Source organism: Lissotriton vulgaris, unplaced genomic scaffold, assembly GCF_964263255.1.
Source record: "Lissotriton vulgaris unplaced genomic scaffold, aLisVul1.2 SCAFFOLD_728, whole genome shotgun sequence".
NCBI classification, from domain to species: Eukaryota; Metazoa; Chordata; class Amphibia; order Caudata; family Salamandridae; genus Lissotriton; species Lissotriton vulgaris.
Window position 1 is genome coordinate 752211 of NW_028248620.1, and position 27405 is coordinate 779615.

At 53.6% G+C, this 27405-nt stretch overlaps 8 protein-coding genes across 8 annotated transcripts; 6 read left to right on the forward strand and 2 right to left on the reverse strand.

Annotated features, from left to right (window-relative positions):
- Positions 1–1715: 1715 nt before the first annotated feature.
- Positions 1716–2126, forward strand: LOC147663954 (histone H3). Its single transcript, XM_086950106.1, has one exon. It carries the CDS (start codon positions 1716–1718, stop codon positions 2124–2126), a length of 411 nt encoding a protein of 136 aa, XP_086806232.1.
- Positions 2127–2995: 869 nt separating this feature from the next.
- Positions 2996–3440, reverse strand: LOC147663955 (histone H2B 1.2-like). Its single transcript, XM_086950047.1, has one exon. The coding sequence runs from the start codon at positions 3427–3429 to the stop codon at positions 3049–3051; it is 381 nt and encodes a 126-aa protein (XP_086806173.1). The 5' UTR covers positions 3430–3440; the 3' UTR covers positions 2996–3048.
- Positions 3441–3758: 318 nt separating this feature from the next.
- On the forward strand, positions 3759–4157 carry LOC147663956 (histone H2A type 2-C-like). The gene has a single exon (XM_086950107.1). The coding sequence runs from the start codon at positions 3759–3761 to the stop codon at positions 4155–4157; it is 399 nt and encodes a 132-aa protein (XP_086806233.1).
- A 1231-nt stretch (positions 4158–5388) lies between these two features.
- LOC147663957 (histone H4) lies at positions 5389–5776 on the forward strand. Its single transcript, XM_086950039.1, has one exon. It carries the CDS (start codon positions 5427–5429, stop codon positions 5736–5738), a length of 312 nt encoding a protein of 103 aa, XP_086806165.1. The 5' UTR covers positions 5389–5426; the 3' UTR covers positions 5739–5776.
- A 16048-nt stretch (positions 5777–21824) lies between these two features.
- On the forward strand, positions 21825–22235 carry LOC147663958 (histone H3). Its single transcript, XM_086950108.1, has one exon. It carries the CDS (start codon positions 21825–21827, stop codon positions 22233–22235), a length of 411 nt encoding a protein of 136 aa, XP_086806234.1.
- A 922-nt stretch (positions 22236–23157) lies between these two features.
- Positions 23158–23538, reverse strand: LOC147663959 (histone H2B 1.2-like). The gene has a single exon (XM_086950109.1). It carries the CDS (start codon positions 23536–23538, stop codon positions 23158–23160), a length of 381 nt encoding a protein of 126 aa, XP_086806235.1.
- A 329-nt stretch (positions 23539–23867) lies between these two features.
- Positions 23868–24266, forward strand: LOC147663960 (histone H2A type 2-C-like). The gene has a single exon (XM_086950110.1). The coding sequence runs from the start codon at positions 23868–23870 to the stop codon at positions 24264–24266; it is 399 nt and encodes a 132-aa protein (XP_086806236.1).
- A 1253-nt stretch (positions 24267–25519) lies between these two features.
- On the forward strand, positions 25520–25886 carry LOC147663961 (histone H4). Its single transcript, XM_086950028.1, has one exon. The coding sequence runs from the start codon at positions 25537–25539 to the stop codon at positions 25846–25848; it is 312 nt and encodes a 103-aa protein (XP_086806154.1). The 5' UTR covers positions 25520–25536; the 3' UTR covers positions 25849–25886.
- The last annotated feature ends 1519 nt before the right edge of the window (positions 25887–27405 follow it).

A 27405-nucleotide genomic window follows, 5' to 3' on the forward strand; every position in this document is an offset into this window, starting at 1 on the left:
TGGTAGGAAACACAAATGTCAGCTCGGAGCAGAGAGCCGAGTGCGCCTCGCACAGCCCTCTCTCCTCGGGACCAATCAGGGGCTGGCTCCTCCCTATATATGCACGGGGCTCGGGCCGAGGTACATTTCCGTTCTGTGACAGCGTCAGCGTCGAGACTTGCATAGCAATGGCAGAAACCGCTCCAGCCGCCGCGGCTCCTCCCGCTGAGGTCGCCCCCAAGAAGAAGCAGAAGAAAGCAGCGGGGGCCTCCAAGGCCAAGAAGCCTTCCGGTCCCAGCGTGTCCGATCTCATCCTGAAGTGCGTGACCGCCTCGGCCGAGAGGAAGGGAGTCTCCCTGGTGGCCCTGAAGAAGGCGCTGACCGCCGCCGGCTACGATGCGGACAAGAACAAGAGCCGCGTCAAGGTCTCCCTCAAGAGCCTGGTCAGCAAAGGCGCCCTAGCTCAGCTGAAGGGCACCGGGGCCTCCGGATCCTTCAAGGTGAATAAGAAGCAGCTGGAAGGTAAGAAGGCGGCCAAGAAGTCAGCCTCCAAGACCAAGAAGCCAGCCGCCAAGAAAGCAGCCCCTGCCGCCAAGAAGCCCAAAAAGGCTCCCGCGGGGGTCAAGAAGAGCCCGAAGAAGGTCAAGAAGCCAGCAGCAGCCAAGAGCCCCAAGAAGCCCAAGGCTGCCCCCGCCAAGAAGGCTGCCAAGAGCCCAGCGAAAGCCAAGGCGGCGAAGCCCAAAGTAGCCAAGAAAAGCCCTGCCAAGGTAGTCAAACCCAAGGCAGCCAAGCCCAAAGCAGCGAAGCCCAAAAAGGCAGCGCCCAAGAAGAAGTAAGGGCTTGCACCGAGACACTGCAAACACAACGGCTCTTTTAAGGGCCACCACCCTGTCTAGAAGAGAGCGTGTTCATCCCCACCTTTGCACCCACCCAATGCCCCACTTCTCAAAAATAAACCGCACAATGCATCCATAGGGCACCTTTCCACGCGCGAGTGCCGCGTGTGATCTTGGCCATATAAACGGCTCTTTCGGGGCTGCGTGGATTGAAATCGGTATAACATAGACAATAAGGGGGTCTGGGAGTTATAAGACCTCCGTTTATAATGCATGTGCAATAACGTGTGTGTCTCGGTGCTTTCACTGTACCCGGGCAGACTCGATGTAGTGTCTGCATAAAGCAGAGGATTGTGCTCTTTCAATCGAGCAGCAGGTAACGGGGGAGTGTTCCAGGGTGAGCAGGGGCGGGTAAGAAGGGGGTCTGGGAGTCATAAGACCGGGGTTTATTATAAACGTGTGTGTGTGTGTGTGTTGGTGCTTTCACTGTACCCGGGCAGACTCGAGCGCAGGTAACGGGGGAGTGTTCCAGGGTGATAAGGGCAGTGTGCTTATGACATCTCGGGCTCCTCTCCCGGGGGACCGGGGTCGAGTCGTCGGCGTGACTAGTAGTGGATGGACGGACACGGAGACAAAGGCTGGCCGAGGCGCGGGCTCCGGCTCCGGCTCCAACTCACGTCATTCAACCGGAGGCTTCTCTTTTATCCACAGCTCATTGGACAGCTAGGCTGCAGCCTCCCGTTCAGTAACCAATCGTTGTACACCGCGGGCTATTTTCGAACGTAGGGCGGTCTCTTCAGCCAACCAGAGCAGCCCTCCGTCTGTGAGGGCATAAATAGAGCTCTTTCCCCGGTAGACGCCATTCTTCCTCGCTCGTCGCTGAGAGAGACCGCTCCCGCCATGGCCCGCACCAAGCAGACAGCCCGCAAGTCCACCGGCGGCAAAGCGCCCCGCAAGCAGCTGGCCACCAAGGCAGCTCGCAAGAGCGCGCCTGCCACCGGGGGAGTCAAGAAGCCTCACCGCTACCGGCCCGGCACCGTGGCTCTCCGCGAGATCCGCCGCTACCAGAAGTCCACCGAGCTCCTCATCCGCAAGCTGCCCTTCCAGCGCTTGGTGAGGGAGATCGCCCAGGACTTCAAGACCGATCTGCGCTTCCAGAGCTCCGCCGTCATGGCCCTGCAGGAGGCAAGCGAGGCCTACCTGGTCGGGCTCTTCGAGGACACCAACCTGTGCGCCATCCACGCCAAGAGGGTGACCATCATGCCCAAGGACATCCAGCTGGCCCGTCGCATCCGAGGCGAGAGAGCCTAAGGAGACAGACCGACCCGAACAACCACCACAACGGCTCTTTTAAGGGCCACCACCCTGTCACCTTTGAGCTTCTCTTATCTGCCATGGCATGGCCTACAGGTTAGGGAGGAGGGGCTGTGAATACCACGAGCACCGGGCAACTTATACCGCTTCTGGGGAAACCAGAGCACTCGGTGTCCACAGTGCACAAACACCTCTTCCACGTGCCCTTCATTTGAAGCGTTGTTTGGGTAGAGGGTTGTGGTAGGGATCCGCGGGTCACAAGCCACCGCTTTTGGGCATCTGTGCTCCCGGTACATCGGGTTCTGAGAGTACCACGAGTACTGGGCAACTTATACAGGCTCTGGGGGTGACCAGAGCCTTCCGTCTTCACAGTGCACAAACACCTCGTCAATGTGCCCATCATTTAATGGCGGCAGGGATCCGCTGGTCACAAGCCAGCGCTATGAGGCATCTGGGCTCCCGGTACATGGGGTTCATGTGTCTGATTTCGGTAGCGTTTGCCCCGGGGCGTATTGTAGCCGTTCCCCTGGGTCTGGAAATACAAACACAACGCTAATTAAACCGGCACACATTAAAGCTGCTCGCCCATAACATGGAAAGCAAATTGCCCGGGAGTAGCTGTGTGAATTGCCAGCAGGTTTATATAACGTCATCGTTACATTACAGTGCATAGGTGGCACTTGGTCCCAGGGAGGGCTCATTCATATAGACATGTTTATTGAAAGAGGCAAAACGGGCTGCCTGCTCCATCGTCCCTCGGTGTGCAGCAAACCCCGGGAGAGCGGCGCTATCTGCGCTCAACATTACCCTTATAAAAACACATATTCTTCTGTCATACTAGGGTTACATTAGCTCTTAGGGGAGGAAGTGGTTGGCCCTTAAAAGAGCCGTTGTGTTCGTTGGGGTGCGCCTGGAAGCCTTACTTGGCGCTGGTGTACTTGGTGACGGCCTTGGTGCCCTCCGACACGGCGTGCTTGGCCAGCTCTCCGGGCAGCAGAAGGCGGACTGCGGTCTGGATCTCCCGTGAGGTGATGGTGCGCCGCGAGTTGTAGAGAGCCAGTTTGGAAGACTCTGCAGCGATGCGCTCAAAGATGTCGTTCACGAAGGAGTTCATGATGCCCATGGCCTTGGAAGAGATGCCGGTGTCCGGGTGCACCTGCTTCATCACTTTGTAAATGTAGATGGCATAGCTTTCCTTCCTGCTCCTCTTGCGCTTCTTCCCGTCCTTCTTGGGCGGCTTGGAGAGCGCTTTCTTGGAGCCCTTCTTGGGAGCCGGCGCGGACTTGGCTGGTTCAGGCATGGTCGAGGATCTTTCACCGCGTGCTGTGGAGCCGAGAGAAATCATGTTTGGGCGGCCCCACTTGTATTTATAGCCAGGGCGTGCAAAGCAGCTTCTTCCCGGCTCTCCCTTCTCATTGGCAGGTATAGGCCGGGCCCCCACTTCCTATTGTAATGCGGTTCTGGGACACTGATTGGCTAAACCATAGCACGCCTTCCTCCAATGAGAAGTACTATCAACGACTAGCTGTCAACCAATCAGACGCACCCGAAGTCTTTATATTACCGAGTCCAGCAAAAAGAGCAGTATCATTCTCGCTGTTGTGTGACTGAGACTGTACATCGATCGCCATGTCTGGACGCGGAAAGCAGGGAGGAAAGGCCCGCGCCAAGGCCAAGACACGCTCTTCCAGAGCCGGGCTCCAGTTCCCCGTGGGCCGTGTGCACAGACTGCTCCGTAAGGGAAGCTACGCCGAGAGGGTGGGCGCCGGTGCCCCCGTCTATCTGGCTGCAGTGCTGGAGTACCTGACCGCCGAGATCCTGGAGCTGGCTGGCAACGCCGCCCGGGACAACAAGAAGACCCGCATCATCCCCAGACACCTCCAGCTGGCCATCCGCAACGACGAGGAGCTGAACAAGCTGCTGGGCCGAGTCACCATCGCCCAGGGAGGAGTCCTGCCCAACATCCAGGCCGTGCTGCTGCCCAAGAAAACCGAGAGCCACAAGGCACAGGGCAAAGCAAGCAAGTAAAGGCCCGCAGACCCCCGTGGAAATACACCCTAAACACAAAGGCTCTTTTCAGGGCCATCCACAGACTCCATCAAAGAGCGTATCCGTGCCGAGGTGTTACTCTGGCGGCTTCATAGATGCGGCAGCGCCCGCGCCGTCGCTTCATAGGTGGGACACACTCCAAGCCCTCGGCCCTGCATATAAATGTTGCCCCCGTCCCCAAAGCCCAGCTTCGAGTCCGATATCCATAATGTTTTTTCTAATAAAAATCCTATATTTATTTGGCATCTTTTTGGGGCAGACGACACAACCGGGCGCGAGATGGGGACCGTTACGGGATTGCAGGCGGCCAGACACAGCGGGGTGGTGCCGGTGAGGCCTTTAACGTGTGTTGGGCTCCATTAAACATGTCCGAGGCTTCTGTTCATATTGGGAGGGGGCGCCGAAAGAGAGGGTTAGGCGGGCCGCGGTCACAAGTAGGGGCCGGGAAGAGAGGTGCCTTGGGCTCGAGACGTGGACAGTGTTACGGGGTTGCAGGCAGTCACACACAGCGGGGAGGAGCCGGTGTGGGCTCCATTGAAACATGTCCTAAGCATCTGTTCATATTGGGAGGGGCACGGAACGAGAGGGTTAGGCGGGCCGCGGTCACAAGTGGGGGCCGGGAAAAGGGGTGCCTTGGGCGCGAGACTTGGACAGTGTTACGGGGTTGCAGGCGGTGTCACACAGCGGGGTGGTGCCGGTGTAGGGCTCCATTGAAACAAGTCCGAGGCTTCGGTTCATATTGGGAGGGGGCACCGAACGAGAGGGTTAGGCGGGCTGCGGTCACAAGTGGGGGCCGGGAAGGGAGGTGCCTTGGGCGCGAGACGTGGACGGTGTTACGGGGTTGCAGGCGGTGTCACACAGCGGGGTGGAGCCGGTGTGGGCTCCATTGAAACATGTCCGAGGCTTCGGTTCATCTTGGCAGGGGCACGGAACGAGAGGTTTAGGCGGGCTGCGGTCACAAGTGGGGGCCGGGAAGGGAGGCGTGTGCGTGTGTTTCACTGTGATCTGTGCACTGGCGGCAGCTGCTGAGCCAGCCCGCCATAACAAAGGCGGGCTGGGAGCCCGCTCTTTTTCAAACGGCAACGGCCTCTCCAGCCCCCGCTCCCTGCAGAGGGCGGGCCGGGGCCGGGCTCTCCCGCCTCACAGGGCGGGCGCTTGGACTCCCTCGCAGGTCCGCAGCTCCTCCATATAATCAGCCGGTGCGGGGGCTGGAGCTATCACTTCTGCTCACAGCACCGAGAGGAGAACATGTCTGGACGCGGCAAAGGAGGGAAGGGGCTCGGCAAAGGCGGCGCCAAGAGGCACCGCAAGGTGCTCCGGGACAACATCCAGGGCATCACCAAGCCGGCCATTCGCCGCCTGGCGCGCCGTGGCGGAGTCAAGCGCATCTCCGGCCTCATCTACGAGGAGACCCGCGGAGTGCTGAAGGTTTTCCTGGAGAACGTGATCCGGGACGCCGTCACCTACACCGAGCACGCCAAGAGGAAGACCGTCACCGCCATGGATGTGGTCTATGCCCTGAAGCGCCAGGGCCGCACCCTCTACGGATTCGGCGGTTAAACACTCGACTTGCCCACGGAAAAAAAAGACAAAACAACCCAAAGGCTCTTTTAAGAGCCGACCACCATGTCTTGTGAGAGCTGGGTCTATGAACTATTATTCCCGCAGCGCAGGGCTCCTATCTAGGCCCCCACTCGGTCGGGAGGGGAGGATGGAGGGAACCCGGGGATTTGCTCCGCAGCCACTCTGCTCGGGAAGGCGGGTTCAGCCCGGCCCAGGGTCCGCCACCGTAGAGCCCTAAACTGGTAACCTAAGGCGGGTTCAGGGGACCTACATCATGGAGCCATGGACTGGGGACCTAAGGCGTGTGTAGCCCGCCCCAGGGTCTCTTTATCCTGAGGCCCGAAACTGGGTAGATAAGGCAGGTTTAGCACGGCACAGGGCTCCGCCATCATGGAGCCCTGGACTGGGGACCTAAGGCGTGTTTATCCCTGCCCAGGGGCCCGCCATCATGGAGCCCTGGACTGGGGACCATAAGGCGTGTTTAGCCCGCCCCAGGGTCCCGTTGTCCTTGGCCCCGAAACCGGAGAGATAAGGCGTGCTTAGCCCGGCCCCGGGGACCGCCACCATGGAGCCCTGAACTGGTAACCTAAGGCGGGTTCAGCCCGGTTCAGGGGCCCACCGTCATGGAGCCCTGGACTGGGGACCTAAGGCGTGTGTAGACCGCCCCAGGGTCCCGTTATCCTGGGGCGACGAAACTCGGGAGATAAGGCAGGTTTAGCCCTGCCCAGGGGCCCGCCGTCTTGGAGGCCTGGACTGGGGGACCTATGCCGACTATTAAGCCCCCACGTAGTGGGGGGTTACAGCACCAGAGCGGGAGACAAAGTTGGGGTTAACGCGGCGGTTCCGCCGATCGGCCATCTGGTCGCATGGCTCAGTGGGCCATCTGGTCGCACCGTTGTGCAGTGACCAGATGGCCCAGTGAGCCTGGCGACCAGATGGCCGGGCGGCGGAACGGCCGCGCTAACTCCAACTTTGTCTCCTGCCCAGGCTCTGTAAGCCCCCACTGCGTGGGGGCTTAATAGTCGGCATAGGTCCCCCAGTCCAGGCCTCCAAGACGGCGGGCCCCTGGGCAGGGCTAAACCTGCCTTATCTCCCGAGTTTCGTCGCCCCAGGATAACGGGACCCTGGGGCGGTCTACACACGCCTTAGGTCCCCAGTCCAGGGCTCTGCGTGGGGGCTTAATGGTCGATGAAGTCGAGTTCCCATGCAGGCCCATAGGAAGAGGCTGTGGCATCCTGATTCTTGCGGCGAACCAGCATGACCGTTTACGGGTCCCTGTGGGTCTTTAAGCACCCGTTTCAGTTTTTTTCTGTGTGGACAGTTTGGTTCAAGGGGACAATGGCACTACTTCTACCCAGGGCTGGGGAGCTCCGATTCGGGTAAAATTTTCGGTTTTCCCCCTTGCTGGAGGTAAGCAAAACAGAAAAAAAAACGATATATACAATTTTTTTTGTTTAATTCATTGTATACTAACTCTTCAGGTTCAAGGGGACAAAGTCACTTTTCCTACCCAGGGCTGGTGAGCTCCGATTCGGGTAACATTTCCGGTTTCCCCCCTTAGCTGGAGGTCGGCCCAAAAAAAAAAAAAAAAAACCTACAAACACATATTTCTATTGTATTGTATTTTTTTTACTATATATAAACATTTTTTTTTTTTTTTTAACTCTCTAGGTTCAAGGGGACAAAGTCACTGTTTCTACCCGAGGCTATGGAGCTCCGATTCGGGTAACATTTCCGGTTTTCCCCCTTAGCTGGAGGTAAGCAAAAAAAAACTATATATACACTTTTTTTTTTAAATTGATTTTATACCAACTCTTTAGGTTCAAGGGGACAAAGTCACTTTTCCTACCCAGGGCTGGTGAGCTCCGATTCGGGTAACATTTCCGGTTTTCCCCCTTAGCTGGAGGTCTGCCAAAAAAAAAATACCTTCATTCAAAAGGTATTTTACATTATCAGATTCTAGCCTTCAGTGTCCCAAGCCCATTTCTAGCCTGCAGGCACAAAGTGGCTATTTCTACACAGGGCTATGGAGCTCCGCGCAGGGTGAGATTCACCCCTGTTACAGTATCAGCACAAGGCTGTGGGCCTGTTTAGTGATAATTGTAACATTTGGTTGAGTTCATCTTCAAAGGGATACAGTTGCTCCTACTAACCTTGGCTATGGAGCTCCGCGCAGGGTAAGATTTCGGGTTATACCCCTGGCTGGAGGTTTGATAAGAAAACACTTTACATGGTCAAAGTGTATTTCACCCCTTTATAGCATCAGGACAAGGCCTTGGGCCTGTCTCCAGCCACCTGTTTTTGTGATGCTTGCCTGCCTAGATGTGTGAAAACCCAACAAATCACATACACAACAGAGTGTATTTAACCCCTGTACAGTTACAGGGAAAGGTCTGCAAGGCCTTGGGCCTACCTCCAGCCTCCCGGCAGCAGTTTTAATGAATCTTGTGACATTAGGAGGTGTTAAGCTTCAAGGGGATGAAGTTGTACCTTCTACCCAGGGTTATGGAGCTCCGCGCAGGGTAAGATTCGAGATTACACCCCTAGCTGGAGGTTTGAAAACAAAGCACTTCATATACTCAACAAAGTGTATTTAACTCCTCTGCAGTTCCAGGAAAAGGCCTGCAAGGCCTTGGGCCTACTTACAGCATCCAGGCACCAGTTTTACTGAATCTTGTGACATTTGGAGGTGTTAAGCTTCAAGGGGATGAAGTTGTACCTTCTACCCAGGGTTATGGAGCTCCGCGCAGGGTAAGATTCGAGATTACACCCCTAGCTGGAGGTTTGAAAACAAAGCACTTCATATACTCAGCAAAGTGTATTTAACTACTTTGCAGTTACAGGAAAAGTCCTGCAAGGCATTGGGACTACTTCCAGCATCCAGGCACCAGTTTTGATGAATCTTGTGACATTTGGAGGTGTTAAGCTTCAAGGGGATGAAGTTGTACCTTCTACCCAGGGTTATGGAGCTCCGCGCAGGGTAAGATTTCAGATGTCACCTCTAGCTGGATGTGTGAATAACCAACACATTACTGACACCACAAAGTGTATTTATCCCCTTTACAGTTACAGGGAAAGGTCTGCAAGGCCTTGGGCTTACCTCTAGCCTCCAGGCAGCAGTTTTAATGAATCTTGTGACATTTGGAGGTGTTAAGCTTCAAGGGGATGAAGTTGTACCTTTTGCCCAGGGTTATGGAGCTCTGCGCAGGGTAAGATTCCAGATTTCACCCATAGCTGGATGTTTGAAAACAAAGCACTTCAAATACTCAGCAAAGTGTATTTAACTACTTTGCAGTTACAGGAAAAGTCCTGCAAGGCCTTGGGGCTACTTCCAGCAACCAGGCACCAGTTTTGATGAATCTTGTGACATTTGGAGGTGTTAAGCTTCAAGGGGATGAAGTTGTCCCTTCTACCCAGGGTTTTGGAGCTCCGCGCAGGGTAAGATTTCAGATGTCACCCCTAGCTGGATGTGTGAATAACCAACACATTACAGACACCACAAAGTGTATTTATCCCCTTTACAGTTACAGGGAAAGGTCTGCAAGGCCTTGGGCTTACCTCTAGCCTCCAGGCAGCAGTTTTAATGAATCTTGTGACATTTGGAGGTGTTAAGCTTCAAGGGGATGAAGTTGTACCTTTTGCCCAGGGTTATGGAGCTCTGCGCAGGGTAAGATTCCAGATTTCACCCATAGCTGGATGTTTGAAAACAAAGCACTTCAAATACTCAGCAAAGTGTATTTAACTACTTTGCAGTTACAGGAAAAGTCCTGCAAGGCCTTGGGGCTACTTCCAGCATCCAGGCACCAGTTTTGATGAATCTTGAGACATTTGGAGGTGTTAAGCTTCAAGGGGATGAAGTTGTACCTTCTACCCAGGGTTGTGGAGCTCCGCGCAGGGTAAGATTCCAGATTACACCCCTAGCTGGAGGTTTGAAAACCAAGCACTTCATATACTCAGCAAAGTGTAATTAACTCATCTGCAGTTCCAGGAAAAGGCCTGCAAGGCCTTGGGCCTACTTACAGCATCCAGGCACCAGTTTTACTGATACTTGTGACATTTGGAGGTGTTAACTTTCAAAGGGTATGAAGTTGTACCTTCTACCCAGGGTTATGGAGCTCCGCGCAGGGTAAGATTTCAGGTATCACCCCTGCCTGGATGTGTGAATAACCAACACATCTCAGACACCACAGAGTGTATTTAACCCCTTTACAGTTACAGGGAAAGGTCTGCAAGGCCTTGGGCCTACCTCTAGTCTCCAGGCAGCAGTTTTAGTGAATCTTGCGACATTTGGAGGTGTTAAGCTTCAAGGGGATGAAGTTGTACCTTCTACCCAGGGTTGTGGAGCTCCGCGCAGGGTAAGATTCCAGATTACACCCCTAGCTGGAGGTTTGAAAACAAAGCACTTCATATACTCAGCAAAGTGTATTTAACTACTTTGCAGTTACAGGAAAAGTCCTGCAAGGCATTGGGACTACTTCCAGCATCCAGGCACCAGTTTTGATGAATCTTGTGACATTTGGAGGTGTTAAGCTTCAAGGGGATGAAGTTGTACCTTCTACCCAGGGTTATGGAGCTCCGCGCAGGGTAAGATTTCAGATGTCACCTCTAGCTGGATGTGTGAATAACCAACACATTACTGACACCACAAAGTGTATTTATCCCCTTTACAGTTACAGGGAAAGGTCTGCAAGGCCTTGGGCTTACCTCTAGCCTCCAGGCAGCAGTTTTAATGAATCTTGTGACATTTGGAGGTGTTAAGCTTCAAGGGGATGAAGTTGTACCTTTTGCCCAGGGTTATGGAGCTCTGCGCAGGGTAAGATTCCAGATTTCACCCATAGCTGGATGTTTGAAAACAAAGCACTTCAAATACTCAGCAAAGTGTATTTAACTACTTTGCAGTTACAGGAAAAGTCCTGCAAGGCCTTGGGCCTACTTCCAGCAACCAGGCACCAGTTTTGATGAATCTTGTGACATTTGGAGGTGTTAAGCTTCAAGGGGATGAAGTTGTCCCTTCTACCCAGGGTTATGGAGCTCCGCGCAGGGTAAGATTTCAGGTATCACCCCTGCCTGGATGTGTGAATAACCAACACATCTCAGACACCACAGAGTGTATTTAACCCCTTTACAGTTACAGGGAAAGGTCTGCAAGGCCTTGGGCCTACCCCCAGCCTCCAGGCAGCAGTTTTAATGAATCTTGTGACATTTGGAGGTGTTAAGCTTCAAGGGGATGAAGTTGTACCTTCTACCCAGGGTTATGGAGCTCCGCGCAGGGTAAGATTCCAGATTTCACCCCTAGCTGCACGTTTGAAAAGAAAGCACTTTACATACTCAGCAAAGTGTATTTAACTCATTTAGAGTAACAGGAAAAGGCCTGCAAGGCCTTGGGCCTACTTCCAGCATCCAGGCACCAGTTGTACTGATACTTGTGACATTTGGAGGTGTTAACCTTCAAAGGGTATGAAGTTGTACCTTCTACCCAGGGTTATGGAGCTCCGCGCAGGGTAAGATTTTAGGTATCACCCCTGCCTGGATGTGTGAATAACCAACACATCTCAGACAACACAAAGTTTATTTAACCCCTTTACAGTTAGAGGGAAAGGTCTGCAAGGCCTTGGGCCTACCTCAAGCCTCCAGGCAGCAGTTTTAATGAATCTTGTGACATTTGGAGGTGTTAAGCTTCAAGGGGATGAAGTTGTACCTTCTACCCAGAGTTATGGAGCTCCGCACCGGGTAAGATTCCAGATTTTACCCGTAGCTGCACGTTTGAAAATAAAGCACTTTACATACTCAGCACAGTGTATTTATCTCCTTTGCAGGTCCAGGAAAAGGCCTGCAAGGCCTTGGGCCTACTTCCAGCATCCAGGCACCAGTTTTGATGAATCTTGTGACATTTGGAGGTGTTAAGCTTCAAGGGGATGAAGTTGTCCCTTCTACCCAGGGTTATGGAGCTCCGCGCAGGGTAAGATTTCAGATGTCACCCCTAGCTGGATGTGTGAATAACCAACACATTACAGACACCACAAAGTGTATTTAACCCCTTTACAGTTACAGGGAAAGGTCTGCAAGGCCTTGGGCCTACCTCCAGCCTCCAGGCAGCAGTTTTAATGAATCTTGTGACATTTGGAGGTGTTAAGCTTCAAGGGGATGAAGTTGTACCTTCTACCCAGGGTTGTGGAGCTCCGCGCAGGGTAAGATTCCAGATTACACCCTTAGCTGGAGGTTTGAAAACAAAGCACTTCATATACTCAGCAAAGTGTATTTAACTCCTCTGCAGTTCCTGGAAAAGGCCTGCAAGGCCTTGGGCCTACTTACAGCATCCAGGCACCAGTTTTACTGATACTTGTGACATTTGGAGGTGTTAACTTTCAAAGGGTATGAAGTTGTACCTTCTACCCAGGGTTATGGAGCTCCGCGCAGGGTAAGATTTCAGGTATCACCCCTGCCTGGATGTGTGAATAACCAACACATCTCAGACACCACAGAGTGTATTTAACCCCTTTACAGTTACAGGGAAAGGTCTGCAAGGCCTTGGGCCTACCTCTAGTCTCCAGGCAGCAGTTTTAGTGAATCTTGCGACATTTGGAGGTGTTAAGGTTCAAGGGGAAGAAGTTGTACCTTCTACCCAGGGTTGTGGAGCTCCGCGCAGGGTAAGATTCCAGATTACACCCCTAGCTGGAGGTTTGAAAACAAAGCACTTCATATACTCAACAAAGTGTATTTAACTCCTCTGCAGTTCCAGGAAAAGGCCTGCAAGGCCTTGGGCCTACTTACAGCATCCAGGCACCAGTTTTACTGAAACTTGGGACATTTGGAGGTGTTAAGCTTCAAGGGGATGAAGTTGTACCTTCTACCCAGGGTTATGGAGCTCCGCGCAGATTAAGATTCCATATTACACCCCTAGCTGGAGGTTTGAAAACAAAGCACTTCATATACTCAGCAAAGTGTATTTAACTACTTTGCAGTTACAGGAAAAGTCCTGCAAGGCATTGGGACTACTTACAGCATCCAGGCACCAGTTTTACTGATTCTTGTGACATTTGGAGGTGTTAACTTTCAAAGGGTATGAAGTTGTACCTTCTACCCAGGGTTATGGAGCTCCGCGCAGGGTAAGATTTCAGGTATCACCCCTGCCTGCATGTGTGAATAACCAACCCATCTCAGACACCACAAAGTGTATTTAACCCCTTTACAGTTACAGGGAAAGGTCTGCAAGGCCTTGGGCCTACCTCCAGCCTCCAGGCAGCAGTTTTAATGAATCTTGTGACATTTGGAGGTGTTAAGCTTCAAGGGGATGAAGTTGTACCTTCTACCCAGGGTTATGGAGCTCCGCGCAGGGTAAGATTCGAGATTACACCCCTAGCTGGAGGTTTGAAAACAAAGCACTTCATATACTCAGCAAAGTGTATTTAACTACTTTGCAGTTACAGGAAAAGTCCTGCAAGGCATTGGGACTACTTCCAGCATCCAGGCACCAGTTTTGATGAATCTTGAGACATTTGGAGGTGTTAAGCTTCAAGGGGATGAAGTTGTACATTCTACCCAGGGTTGTGGAGCTCCGCGCAGGGTAAGATTCCAGATTACACCCCTAGCTGGAGGTTTGAAAACAAAGCACTTCATATACTCAGCAAAGTGTATTTAACTCCTCTGCAGTTCCAGGAAAAGGCCTGCAAGGCCTTGGGCCTACTTACAGCATCCAGGCACCAGTTTTACTGATACTTGTGACATTTGGAGGTGTTAACTTTCAAAGGGTATGAAGTTGTACCTTCTACCCAGGGTTATGGAGCTCCGCGCAGGGTAAGATTTCAGGTATCACCCCTGCCTGGATGTGTGAATAACCAACACATCTCAGACACCACAGAGTGTATTTAACCCCTTTACAGTTACAGGGAAAGGTCTGCAAGGCCTTGGGCCTACCTCCAGCCTCCAGGCAGCAGTTTTAATGAATCTTGTGACATTTGGAGGTGTTAAGCTTCAAGGGGATGAAGTTGTACCTTTTGCCCAGGGTTATGGAGCTCTGCGCAGGGTAAGATTCCAGATTTCACCCATAGCTGGATGTTTGAAAACAAAGCACTTCAAATACTCAGCAAAGTGTATTTAACTACTTTGCAGTTACAGGAAAAGTCCTGCAAGGCCTTGGGCCTACTTCCAGCAACCAGGCACCAGTTTTGATGAATCTTGTGACATTTGGAGGTGTTAAGCTTCAAGGGGATGAAGTTGTCCCTTCTACCCAGGGTTATGGAGCTCCGCGCAGGGTAAGATTTCAGGTATCACCCCTGCCTGGATGTGTGAATAACCAACACATCTCAGACACCACAGAGTGTATTTAACCCCTTTACAGTTACAGGGAAAGGTCTGCAAGGCCTTGGGCCTACCCCCAGCCTCCAGGCAGCAGTTTTAATGAATCTTGTGACATTTGGAGGTGTTAAGCTTCAAGGGGATGAAGTTGTACCTTCTACCCAGGGTTATGGAGCTCCGCGCAGGGTAAGATTCCAGATTTCACCCCTAGCTGCACGTTTGAAAAGAAAGCACTTTACATACTCAGCAAAGTGTATTTAACTCATTTAGAGTAACAGGAAAAGGCCTGCAAGGCCTTGGGCCTACTTCCAGCATCCAGGCACCAGTTGTACTGATACTTGTGACATTTGGAGGTGTTAACCTTCAAAGGGTATGAAGTTGTACCTTCTACCCAGGGTTATGGAGCTCCGCGCAGGGTAAGATTTTAGGTATCACCCCTGCCTGGATGTGTGAATAACCAACACATCTCAGACAACACAAAGTTTATTTAACCCCTTTACAGTTAGAGGGAAAGGTCTGCAAGGCCTTGGGCCTACCTCAAGCCTCCAGGCAGCAGTTTTAATGAATCTTGTGACATTTGGAGGTGTTAAGCTTCAAGGGGATGAAGTTGTACCTTCTACCCAGAGTTATGGAGCTCCGCACCGGGTAAGATTCCAGATTTAACCCGTAGCTGCACGTTTGAAAATAAAGCACTTTACATACTCAGCACAGTGTATTTATCTCTTTTGCAGGTCCAGGAAAAGGCCTGCAAGGCCTTGGGCCTACTTCCAGCATCCAGGCACCAGTTTTGATGAATCTTGTGACATTTGGAGGTGTTAAGCTTCAAGGGGATGAAGTTGTCCCTTCTACCCAGGGTTATGGAGCTCCGCGCAGGGTAAGATTTCAGATGTCACCCCTAGCTGGATGTGTGAATAACCAACACATTACAGACACCACAAAGTGTATTTAACCCCTTTACAGTTACAGTGAAAGGTCTGCAAGGCCTTGGGCCTACCTCCAGCCTCCAGGCAGCAGTTTTAATGAATCTTGTGACATTTGGAGGTGTTAAGCTTCAAGGGGATGAAGTTGTACCTTCTACCCAGGGTTGTGGAGCTCCGCGCAGGGTAAGATTCCAGATTACACCCCTAGCTGGAGGTTTGAAAACAAAGCACTTCATATACTCAGCAAAGTGTATTTAACTCCTCTGCAGTTCCTGGAAAAGGCCTGCAAGGCCTTGGGCCTACTTACAGCATCCAGGCACCAGTTTTACTGATACTTGTGACATTTGGAGGTGTTAACTTTCAAAGGGTATGAAGTTGTACCTTCTACCCAGGGTTATGGAGCTCCGCGCAGGGTAAGATTTCAGGTATCACCCCTGCCTGGATGTGTGAATAACCAACACATCTCAGACACCACAGAGTGTATTTAACCCCTTTACAGTTACAGGGAAAGGTCTGCAAGGCCTTGGGCCTACCTCTAGTCTCCAGGCAGCAGTTTTAGTGAATCTTGCGACATTTGGAGGTGTTAAGGTTCAAGGGGAAGAAGTTGTACCTTCTACCCAGGGTTGTGGAGCTCCGCGCAGGGTAAGATTCCAGATTACACCCCTAGCTGGAGGTTTGAAAACAAAGCACTTCATATACTCAACAAAGTGTATTTAACTCCTCTGCAGTTCCAGGAAAAGGCCTGCAAGGCCTTGGGCCTACTTACAGCATCCAGGCACCAGTTTTACTGAAACTTGGGACATTTGGAGGTGTTAAGCTTCAAGGGGATGAAGTTGTACCTTCTACCCAGGGTTATGGAGCTCCGCGCAGATTAAGATTCCATATTACACCCCTAGCTGGAGGTTTGAAAACAAAGCACTTCATATACTCAGCAAAGTGTATTTAACTACTTTGCAGTTACAGGAAAAGTCCTGCAAGGCATTGGGACTACTTACAGCATCCAGGCACCAGTTTTACTGATTCTTGTGACATTTGGAGGTGTTAACTTTCAAAGGGTATGAAGTTGTACCTTCTACCCAGGGTTATGGAGCTCCGCGCAGGGTAAGATTTCAGGTATCACCCCTGCCTGCATGTGTGAATAACCAACACATCTCAGACACCACAGAGTGTATTTAACCCCTTTACAGTTACAGGGAAAGGTCTGCAAGGCCTTGGGCCTACCTCTAGTCTCCAGGCAGCAGTTTTAGTGAATCTTGCGACATTTGGAGGTGTTAAGGTTCAAGGGGAAGAAGTTGTACCTTCTACCCAGGGTTGTGGAGCTCCGCGCAGGGTAAGATTCCAGATTACACCCCTAGCTGGAGGTTTGAAAACAAAGCACTTCATATACTCAACAAAGTGTATTTAACTCCTCTGCAGTTCCAGGAAAAGGCCTGCAAGGCCTTGGGCCTACTTACAGCATCCAGGCACCAGTTTTACTGAAACTTGGGACATTTGGAGGTGTTAAGCTTCAAGGGGATGAAGTTGTACCTTCTACCCAGGGTTATGGAGCTCCGCGCAGATTAAGATTCCATATTACACCCCTAGCTGGAGGTTTGAAAACAAAGCACTTCATATACTCAGCAAAGTGTATTTAACTACTTTGCAGTTACAGGAAAAGTCCTGCAAGGCATTGGGACTACTTACAGCATCCAGGCACCAATTGTACTGATACCTGTGACATTTAGTGGTGTTAAGCTTCAAGGGGAAGTAGTCACACCTTCTACCCAGGGTTAAGGAGCTCAGCGCAGGGTAAGATTTCAGGTTATTCCTCTTGCTGGAGCTGATAAAGCACAACACTTCACATGCTCAATAAAGTGTACTTCACTCCTTTACAGTATCAAAACAAGGCCTTTTGCCTGTTTCCAGCCTCCAGGCACCTGTGTTTTTAAAACTTGTGACATTTGGAGGTGTTCAGCTTCAAGGGGATGTAGTCGCACCTTCTACCCAGTGTAATGGAGCTCCGCGCAGGGTAAGATTTCAGGTTTCACCCCAGGCTGGAGGTGTGAAAATAGAACACTTACCATACACACCAAAGTGCATTTAACTCCTTTACAGTGTCGGAGCTAGGCCTGCAAGGCCCTGGGTGTGTTTCCAGCCTTCTGGCACCAGTTTTACCGATACCTAAGTCATTTGGGGTTGTTAGGCTACAAGGGTATGAAGTCACACTGTCTACCCAGGGTCATGGAGCTCAGCGCAGGGTAAGATTTCAGGTTTCACCCCTGCTGGAGGTGTTAAAGCAAAACACTTCACATGCCCAATACAGTGTATTTCACTCCTTCACAGTATCAGGAAAGGCCTGCAAGGCCTTGGGCCTACTTCCAGCCTCCAGGCATCAGTTGTACTGATAGTTGTGACATTTGTAGGTGTTCAACTTCAAGGGGATGAAGACGCACCTTCTACCCAGGGTTATGGAGCTCAGCGCAGGGTAAGATTACAGATTTCACCCCTAGCTGCACGTTTGAAACGAAAGCACTTTACATACTCAGCAAAGTGTATTTAACTCCTTTGCAGTAACAGGAAAAGGCCTGCAAGGCCTTGGGCCTACTTCCAGCCTTCAGGCACCAATTTTACTGATATCTGTGACATTTGGTGGTGTTAAGCTTCAAGGGGAGTAAGTCACACCTTCTACCCAGGGTTAAGGAGCTCCGCGCAGGGTAAGATTTCTGGTTATTCCCCTGGCTAGAGGTGTGAAAAGAAAACCCTTCACATGGTCAATAAAGTGAAGTGCACCCCTTTACAGTATCAGGACAAGGCCTGCAAGGCCTTGTGCTTGTTTCCTGGCTCCGGGCACCAGTTTTACTGATGCTTGTGACATATGCAGGTTTTCAACTTCAAGGGGATGAACTGGCACCTACTACCCAGGGATATGGAGCTCAGCGCAGGGTAAGATTTCAGGTTTCACCCCTGGCTGGAGGTGTGAAAACAAAACACTTCACATGCCCAATGAAGTGTATTTCACCCCTTTGCATTATCAGGAAAGGCATGCAATGCCTTTGGCCTATTTCTAACCTCCAGGCACCATTTTTTGTGACACATGTAACATTTGGAGATGTTAATCTTCAAAGGGATACAGTTGCTCCTTCTACCCAGGGCTATGGAACTACGCGCAGGGGGAGATTGCAGGTTTTCCCCTTGGATGCAGGCGGAGAGGTAAAACGCTTCCCTCAAATCCAAGGGGAAAGGCTGCAATCTTACCCTATGCCGAGCTCCGTAGTTCTGGGTAGAAGGAGTGCCATTGTCCCCTTGCAGCTGAGCACATCATAATTTCACAATTATCACTAAAACGTGTGTTTGGTGAATAGAAATGTGCCCATGTCTCTGCAGGCCAAGGCATGATATTTCAAATGGGTGCATGTACCTTTTAGGCTAGGTGAAGTGTTTTCATTTCTTCACCTCCACCCGTGAGGGAAATGTTGAATCTTGCCCTGCGTGGAGCTCCAAATCCCTGGGTAGAAGGAGTGACTTAGTGCCCTTGAATCGGAAAACCCCATAATGTCACAAATATCACTAAAGCAGGTCCCTGGAGGCTAGAAATGCCCCAGTGCCCTGAAGGCTCTATTCTGATATGGTGACTGTTTTTTTGTGCAGTTTTGGTCCATGTGAAGTATTTTATTCTTACACCTCCATCCCAGGGAAAGGCGTGAAATCTTTCCCTGTGCGGAGCTCCATATCTCGGGGTAGAAGGACTGACTTTGTCCCCTTGATTCTGGAAACCTCATTGTGTCAGATATATTACTAGAACAGGTTCCTGGAAGCTAGGAATGGGCCTGGGTACCTGAAGGGTAAGATCTGAAACTGTGAATGGTGTTCATGTACGTTTTGGACTATGTGAAGTGTTTTCTTTGTGTTTCCTTCTACCTACATATAAGGCGAAACCCTGTAATTAGACCTCAATCAGGCTGCCATGCGCAGAATCTGATTTGTGGGCACAGGTCGCACTCTTGACATCCCATTTGATTCAGGAGTGGTCCCCACCCCAGCCATCGAGCTCAATACAACAGTGATAGTCAAAGGCCTCACTCTGTAGTGTGGGATGTATGTTGTAACAATCAGATTGCGGTACATTACATTGCTGTTTTAGGGGCTTTCCACGACTTGCGCGGGAGGGCGCTCTACACTCAGGAATAGTATGATTTACTATTCCAACTCCAGCCTAAGTAAGGTAGGGAAGGTGTTGGAATTGCAAATCGCACTATTCCTTAGTCTAGTGCGCCCTCCCGTGCAAGTCGTGGAGAAGACTTGCGTTGTAAATGCAGCGATCGAAATGTACAGCGGTGTTTTGACCGCGTTGTTATGGTCGGGTCCCGTCCAAAGATGTCACCTGAGATGTAAACCTAACTCCAGCTGTGAAAATCAGCTCAGCAGAGGGCCTCCGTGCAGGTACTGGGGTCACCGTTTCAGGTGCATTCACACCCTCTGCTCTCACTCTGGGTGCCATTAAGCATGTAGGTCTGACTCGGCCGCCTGCCTCTATGGTGTCACTGTGTGTTTATTATGTTTACTGTGCCCCCGTCTCGTCCAGCTCGGTGCTTGGCAGTGAATGCCCTCGGCCTGCATGTGAAGCTACCAGCGCGCAGCCGCCTTGTGATGCCCGTGAGTCTTGATGCCGGACCGTGCCCCGCTGCTTGTGAAAGTCCCCCCGGCTGCCCCGGAGCCTTGGGTGCCACAGCCGAGGGTGCAGGCGCGCGGCGAGGGCCCCCCTGGCCCCCGGGGGGCCGGGTCTCTCTGGCGTTGTCTCCGCTCCCCGCGCTCGGCCGGCGGAGCCCTGTGTTACTTCGGCCCGGTGCAGGAGGCGCTCCCCGCGGCCCCCGGAGCCCCATGGTGACTCCACTTGGCCCGCTCCCTGCAGGAGGCCCCTCCCGCCCGCGGGCCGCCGCTCCCGGCCTCAGAGCGCGAGGGTGGACCGGGGAAAAGGGTCCCGGAGCCCGGGATTCCGGTCACGGAGGCGTCAGCCACCGGGGGAGGGCAGAGATTCACGGCGGATTGCAAGCCTCTGTGGACGGGGTCGGCTGAAACGGGGGCGGGCACGGGAAGGGGCTGAAGCTGGGCTTCTTTTCATGTGTGCACGGGAGCGTGTGTTTAACGGATTGTGGTTTAAAACTTTGAAACTCCGATGGTAGGAAACACAAATGTCAGCTCGGAGCAGAGAGCCGAGTGCGCCTCGCACAGCCCTCTCTCCTCGGGACCAATCAGGGGCTGGCTCCTCCCTATATATGCACGGGGCTCGGGCCGAGGTACATTTCCGTTCTGTGACAGCGTCAGCGTCGAGACTTGCATAGCAATGGCAGAAACCGCTCCAGCCGCCGCGGCTCCTCCCGCTGAGGTCGCCCCCAAGAAGAAGCAGAAGAAAGCAGCGGGGGCCTCCAAGGCCAAGAAGCCTTCCGGTCCCAGCGTGTCCGATCTCATCCTGAAGTGCGTGACCGCCTCGGCCGAGAGGAAGGGAGTCTCCCTGGTGGCCCTGAAGAAGGCGCTGACCGCCGCCGGCTACGATGCGGACAAGAACAAGAGCCGCGTCAAGGTCTCCCTCAAGAGCCTGGTCAGCAAAGGCGCCCTAGCTCAGCTGAAGGGCACCGGGGCCTCCGGATCCTTCAAGGTGAATAAGAAGCAGCTGGAAGGTAAGAAGGCGGCCAAGAAGTCAGCCTCCAAGACCAAGAAGCCAGCCGCCAAGAAAGCAGCCCCTGCCGCCAAGAAGCCCAAAAAGGCTCCCGCGGGGGTCAAGAAGAGCCCGAAGAAGGTCAAGAAGCCAGCAGCAGCCAAGAGCCCCAAGAAGCCCAAGGCTGCCCCCGCCAAGAAGGCTGCCAAGAGCCCAGCGAAAGCCAAGGCGGCGAAGCCCAAAGTAGCCAAGAAAAGCCCTGCCAAGGTAGTCAAACCCAAGGCAGCCAAGCCCAAAGCAGCGAAGCCCAAAAAGGCAGCGCCCAAGAAGAAGTAAGGGCTTGCACCGAGACACTGCAAACACAACGGCTCTTTTAAGGGCCACCACCCTGTCTAGAAGAGAGCGTGTTCATCCCCACCTTTGCACCCACCCAATGCCCCACTTCTCAAAAATAAACCGCACAATGCATCCATAGCGCACCTTTCCACGCGCGAGTGCCGCGTGTGATCTTGGCCATATAAACGGCTCTTTCGGGGCTGCGTGGATTGAAATCGGTATAACATAGACAATAAGGGGGTCTGGGAGTTATAAGACCTCCGTTTATAATGCATGTGCAATAACGTGTGTGTCTCGGTGCTTTCACTGTACCCGGGCAGACTCGATGTAGTGTCTGCATAAAGCAGAGGATTGTGCTCTTTCAATCGAGCAGCAGGTAACGGGGGAGTGTTCCAGGGTGAGCAGGGGCGGGTAAGAAGGGGGTCTGGGAGTCATAAGACCGGGGTTTATTATAAACGTGTGTGTGTGTGTGTGTTGGTGCTTTCACTGTACCCGGGCAGACTCGAGCGCAGGTAACGGGGGAGTGTTCCAGGGTGATAAGGGCAGTGTGCTTATGACATCTCGGGCTCCTCTCCCGGGGGACCGGGGTCGAGTCGTCGGCGTGACTAGTAGTGGATGGACGGACACGGAGACAAAGGCTGGCCGAGGCGCGGGCTCCGGCTCCGGCTCCAACTCACGTCATTCAACCGGAGGCTTCTCTTTTATCCACAGCTCATTGGACAGCTAGGCTGCAGCCTCCCGTTCAGTAACCAATCGTTGTACACCGCGGGCTATTTTCGAACGTAGGGCGGTCTCTTCAGCCAACCAGAGCAGCCCTCCGTCTGTGAGGGCATAAATAGAGCTCTTTCCCCGGTAGACGCCATTCTTCCTCGCTCGTCGCTGAGAGAGACCGCTCCCGCCATGGCCCGCACCAAGCAGACAGCCCGCAAGTCCACCGGCGGCAAAGCGCCCCGCAAGCAGCTGGCCACCAAGGCAGCTCGCAAGAGCGCGCCTGCCACCGGGGGAGTCAAGAAGCCTCACCGCTACCGGCCCGGCACCGTGGCTCTCCGCGAGATCCGCCGCTACCAGAAGTCCACCGAGCTCCTCATCCGCAAGCTGCCCTTCCAGCGCTTGGTGAGGGAGATCGCCCAGGACTTCAAGACCGATCTGCGCTTCCAGAGCTCCGCCGTCATGGCCCTGCAGGAGGCAAGCGAGGCCTACCTGGTCGGGCTCTTCGAGGACACCAACCTGTGCGCCATCCACGCCAAGAGGGTGACCATCATGCCCAAGGACATCCAGCTGGCCCGTCGCATCCGAGGCGAGAGAGCCTAAGGAGACAGACCGACCCGAACAACCACCACAACGGCTCTTTTAAGGGCCACCACCCTGTCACCTTTGAGCTTCTCTTATCTGCCATGGCATGGCCTACAGGTTAGGGAGGAGGGGCTGTGAATACCACGAGCACCGGGCAACTTATACCGCTTCTGGGGAAACCAGAGCACTCGGTGTCCACAGTGCACAAACACCTCTTCCACGTGCCCTTCATTTGAAGCGTTGTTTGGGTAGAGGGTTGTGGTAGGGATCCGCGGGTCACAAGCCACCGCTTTTGGGCATCTGTGCTCCCGGTACATCGGGTTCTGAGAGTACCACGAGTACTGGGCAACTTATACAGGCTCTGGGGGTGACCAGAGCCTTCCGTCTTCACAGTGCACAAACACCTCGTCAATGTGCCCATCATTTAATGGCGGCAGGGATCCGCTGGTCACAAGCCAGCGCTATGAGGCATCTGGGCTCCCGGTACATGGGGTTCATGTGTCTGATTTCGGTAGCGTTTGCCCCGGGGCGTATTGTAGCCGTTCCCCTGGGTCTGGAAATACAAACACAACGCTAATTAAACCGGCACACATTAAAGCTGCTCGCCCATAACATGGAAAGCAAATTGCCCGGGAGTAGCTGTGTGAATTGCCAGCAGGTTTATATAACGTCATCGTTACATTACAGTGCATAGGTGGCACGTGGTCCCAGGGAGGGCTCATTCATATAGACATGTTTATTGAAAGAGGCAAAACGGGCTGCCTGCTCCATCGTCCCTCGGTGTGCAGCAAACCCCGGGAGAGCGGCGCTATCTGCGCTCAACATTACCCTTATAAAAACACATATTCTTCTGTCATACTAGGGTTACATTAGCTCTTAGGGGAGGAAGTGGTTGGCCCTTAAAAGAGCCGTTGTGTTCGTTGGGGTGCGCCTGGAAGCCTTACTTGGCGCTGGTGTACTTGGTGACGGCCTTGGTGCCCTCCGACACGGCGTGCTTGGCCAGCTCTCCGGGCAGCAGAAGGCGGACTGCGGTCTGGATCTCCCGTGAGGTGATGGTGCGCCGCGAGTTGTAGAGAGCCAGTTTGGAAGACTCTGCAGCGACGCGCTCAAAGATGTCGTTCACGAAGGAGTTCATGATGCCCATGGCCTTGGAAGAGATGCCGGTGTCCGGGTGCACCTGCTTCATCACTTTGTAAATGTAGATGGCATAGCTTTCCTTCCTGCTCCTCTTGCGTTTCTTACCGTCCTTCTTGGGCGGCTTGGAGAGCGCTTTCTTGGAGCCCTTCTTGGGAGCCGGCGCGGACTTGGCTGGTTCAGGCATGGTCGAGGATCTTTCACCGCGTGCTGTGGAGCCGAGAGAAATCATGTTTGGGCGGCCGCACTTGTATTTATAGCCAGGGCGTGCAAAGCAGCTTCTTCCCGGCTCTCCCTTCTCATTGGCAGGTATAGGCCGGGCCCCCACTTCCTATTGTAATGCGGTTCTGGGACACTGATTGGCTAAACCATAGCACGCCTTCCTCCAATGAGAAGTACTATCAACGACTAGCTGTCAACCAATCAGACGCACCCGAAGTCTTTATATTACCGAGTCCAGCAAAAAGAGCAGTATCATTCTCGCTGTTGTGTGACTGAGACTTTACATCGATCGCCATGTCTGGACGCGGAAAGCAGGGAGGAAAGGCCCGCGCCAAGGCCAAGACACGCTCTTCCAGAGCCGGGCTCCAGTTCCCCGTGGGCCGTGTGCACAGACTGCTCCGTAAGGGAAGCTACGCCGAGAGGGTGGGCGCCGGTGCCCCCGTCTATCTGGCTGCAGTGCTGGAGTACCTGACCGCCGAGATCCTGGAGCTGGCTGGCAACGCCGCCCGGGACAACAAGAAGACCCGCATCATCCCCAGACACCTCCAGCTGGCCATCCGCAACGACGAGGAGCTGAACAAGCTGCTGGGCCGAGTCACCATCGCCCAGGGAGGAGTCCTGCCCAACATCCAGGCCGTGCTGCTGCCCAAGAAAACCGAGAGCCACAAGGCACAGGGCAAAGCAAGCAAGTAAAGGCCCGCAGACCCCCGTGGAAATACACCCTAAACACAAAGGCTCTTTTCAGGGCCATCCACAGACTCCATCAAAGAGCGTATCCGTGCCGAGGTGTTACTCTGGCGGCTTCATAGATGCGGCAGCGCCCGCGCCGTCGCTTCATAGGTGGGACACACTCCAAGCCCTCGGCCCTGCATATAAATGTTGCCCCCGTCCCCAAAGCCCAGCTTCGAGTCCGATATCCATAATGTTTTTTCTAATAAAAATCCTATATTTATTTGGCATCTTTTTGGGGCAGACGACACAACCGGGCGCGAGATGGGGACCGTTACGGGATTGCAGGCGGCCAGACACAGCGGGGTGGTGCCGGTGAGGCCTTTAACGTGTGTTGGGCTCCATTAAACATGTCCGAGGCTTCTGTTCATATTGGGAGGGGGCGCCGAAAGAGAGGGTTAGGCGGGCCGCGGTCACAAGTAGGGGCCGGGAAGAGAGGTGCCTTGGGCTCGAGACGTGGACAGTGTTACGGGGTTGCAGGCAGTCACACACAGCGGGGAGGAGCCGGTGTGGGCTCCATTGAAACATGTCCTAAGCATCTGTTCATATTGGGAGGGGCACGGAACGAGAGGGTTAGGCGGGCCGCGGTCACAAGTGGGGGCCGGGAAAAGGGGTGCCTTGGGCGCGAGACTTGGACAGTGTTACGGGGTTGCAGGCGGTGTCACACAGCGGGGTGGTGCCGGTGTAGGGCTCCATTGAAACAAGTCCGAGGCTTCGGTTCATATTGGGAGGGGGCACCGAACGAGAGGGTTAGGCGGGCTGCGGTCACAAGTGGGGGCCGGGAAGGGAGGTGCCTTGGGCGCGAGACGTGGACGGTGTTACGGGGTTGCAGGCGGTGTCACACAGCGGGGTGGAGCCGGTGTGGGCTCCATTGAAACATGTCCGAGGCTTCGGTTCATCTTGGCAGGGGCACGGAACGAGAGGGTTAGGCGGGCTGCGGTCACAAGTGGGGGCCGGGAAGGGAGGCGTGTGCGTGTGTTTCACTGTGATCTGTGCACTGGCGGCAGCTGCTGAGCCAGCCCGCCATAACAAAGGCGGGCTGGGAGCCCGCTCTTTTTCAAACGGCAACGGCCTCTCCAGCCCCCGCTCCCTGCAGAGGGCGGGCCGGGGCCGGGCTCTCCCGCCACACAGGGGCGGGCACTTGGAGCTCCCGCGCAGGTCCGCTTCTCCTCCATATAACGAGCCGGTGCGGGGCTTGAGCTATCACTTCTGCTCACAGCACCGAGAGGAGAACATGTCTGGACGCGGCAAAGGAGGGAAGGGGCTCGGCAAAGGCGGCGCCAAGAGGCACCGCAAGGTGCTCCGGGACAACATCCAGGGCATCACCAAGCCGGCCATTCGCCGCCTGGCGCGCCGTGGCGGAGTCAAGCGCATCTCCGGCCTCATCTACGAGGAGACCCGCGGAGTGCTGAAGGTTTTCCTGGAGAACGTGATCCGGGACGCCGTCACCTACACCGAGCACGCCAAGAGGAAGACCGTCACCGCCATGGATGTGGTCTATGCCCTGAAGCGCCAGGGCCGCACCCTCTACGGATTCGGCGGTTAAACACTCGACTTGCCCACGGAAAAAAAAGACAAAACAACCCAAAGGCTCTTTTAAGAGCCGACCACCATGTCTTGTGAGAGCTGGGTCTATGAACTATTATTCCCGCAGCGCAGGGCTCCTATCTAGGCCCCCACTCGGTCGGGAGGGGAGGATGGAGGGAACCCGGGGATTTGCTCCGCAGCCACTCTGCTCGGGAAGGCGGGTTCAGCCCGGCCCAGGGTCCGCCACCGTAGAGCCCTAAACTGGTAACCTAAGGCGGGTTCAGGGGACCTACATCATGGAGCCATGGACTGGGGACCTAAGGCGTGTGTAGCCCGCCCCAGGGTCTCTTTATCCTGAGGCCCGAAACTGGGTAGATAAGGCAGGTTTAGCACGGCACAGGGCTCCGCCATCATGGAGCCCTGGACTGGGGACCTAAGGCGTGTTTATCCCTGCCCAGGGGCCCGCCATCATGGAGCCCTGGACTGGGGACCATAAGGCGTGTTTAGCCCGCCCCAGGGTCCCGTTGTCCTTGGCCCCGAAACCGGAGAGATAAGGCGTGCTTAGCCCGGCCCCGGGGACCGCCACCATGGAGCCCTGAACTGGTAACCTAAGGCGGGTTCAGCCCGGTTCAGGGGCCCACCGTCATGGAGCCCTGGACTGGGGACCTAAGGCGTGTGTAGACCGCCCCAGGGTCCCGTTATCCTGGGGCGACGAAACTCGGGAGATAAGGCAGGTTTAGCCCTGCCCAGGGGCCCGCCGTCTTGGAGGCCTGGACTGGGGGACCTATGCCGACTATTAAGCCCCCACGTAGTGGGGGGTTACAGCACCAGAGCGGGAGACAAAGTTGGAGTTAACGCGGCGGTTCCGCCGATCGGCCATCTGGTCGCATGGCTCAGTGGGCCATCTGGTCGCACCGTTGTGCAGTGACCAGATGGCCCAGTGAGCCTGGCGACCAGATGGCCGGGCGGCGGAACGGCCGCGCTAACTCCAACTTTGTCTCCTGCCCAGGCTCTGTAAGCCCCCACTGCGTGGGGGCTTAATGGTCGATGAAGTCGAGTTCCCATGCAGGCCCATAGGAAGAGGCTGTGGCATCCTGATTCTTGCGGCGAACCAGCATGACCGTTTACGGGTCCCTGTGGGTCTTTAAGCACCCGTTTCAGTTTTTTTCTGTGTGGACAGTTTGGTTCAAGGGGACAATGGCACTACTTCTACCCAGGGCTGGGGAGCTCCGATTCGGGTAAAATTTTCGGTTTTCCCCCTTGCTGGAGGTAAGCAAAACAGAAAAAAAAACGATATATACAATTTTTTTTGTTTAATTCATTGTATACTAACTCTTCAGGTTCAAGGGGACAAAGTCACTTTTCCTACCCAGGGCTGGTGAGCTCCGATTCGGGTAACATTTCCGGTTTCCCCCCTTAGCTGGAGGTCGGCCCAAAAAAAAAAAAAAAAAACCTACAAACACATATTTCTATTGTATTGTATTTTTTTTACTATATATAAACATTTTTTTTTTTTTTTTAACTCTCTAGGTTCAAGGGGACAAAGTCACTGTTTCTACCCGAGGCTATGGAGCTC

Bases quoted from the DNA above. Each gene is read 5' to 3' on its own strand.
- LOC147663954 (XM_086950106.1), top strand. From the start codon at position 1,716: ATGGCCCGCACCAAGCAGACAGCCCGCAAGTCCACCGGCGGCAAAGCG.
- LOC147663955 (XM_086950047.1), bottom strand. From the start codon at position 3,429: ATGCCTGAACCAGCCAAGTCCGCGCCGGCTCCCAAGAAGGGCTCCAAG.
- LOC147663956 (XM_086950107.1), top strand. From the start codon at position 3,759: ATGTCTGGACGCGGAAAGCAGGGAGGAAAGGCCCGCGCCAAGGCCAAG.
- LOC147663957 (XM_086950039.1), top strand. From the start codon at position 5,427: ATGTCTGGACGCGGCAAAGGAGGGAAGGGGCTCGGCAAAGGCGGCGCC.
- LOC147663958 (XM_086950108.1), top strand. From the start codon at position 21,825: ATGGCCCGCACCAAGCAGACAGCCCGCAAGTCCACCGGCGGCAAAGCG.
- LOC147663959 (XM_086950109.1), bottom strand. From the start codon at position 23,538: ATGCCTGAACCAGCCAAGTCCGCGCCGGCTCCCAAGAAGGGCTCCAAG.
- LOC147663960 (XM_086950110.1), top strand. From the start codon at position 23,868: ATGTCTGGACGCGGAAAGCAGGGAGGAAAGGCCCGCGCCAAGGCCAAG.
- LOC147663961 (XM_086950028.1), top strand. From the start codon at position 25,537: ATGTCTGGACGCGGCAAAGGAGGGAAGGGGCTCGGCAAAGGCGGCGCC.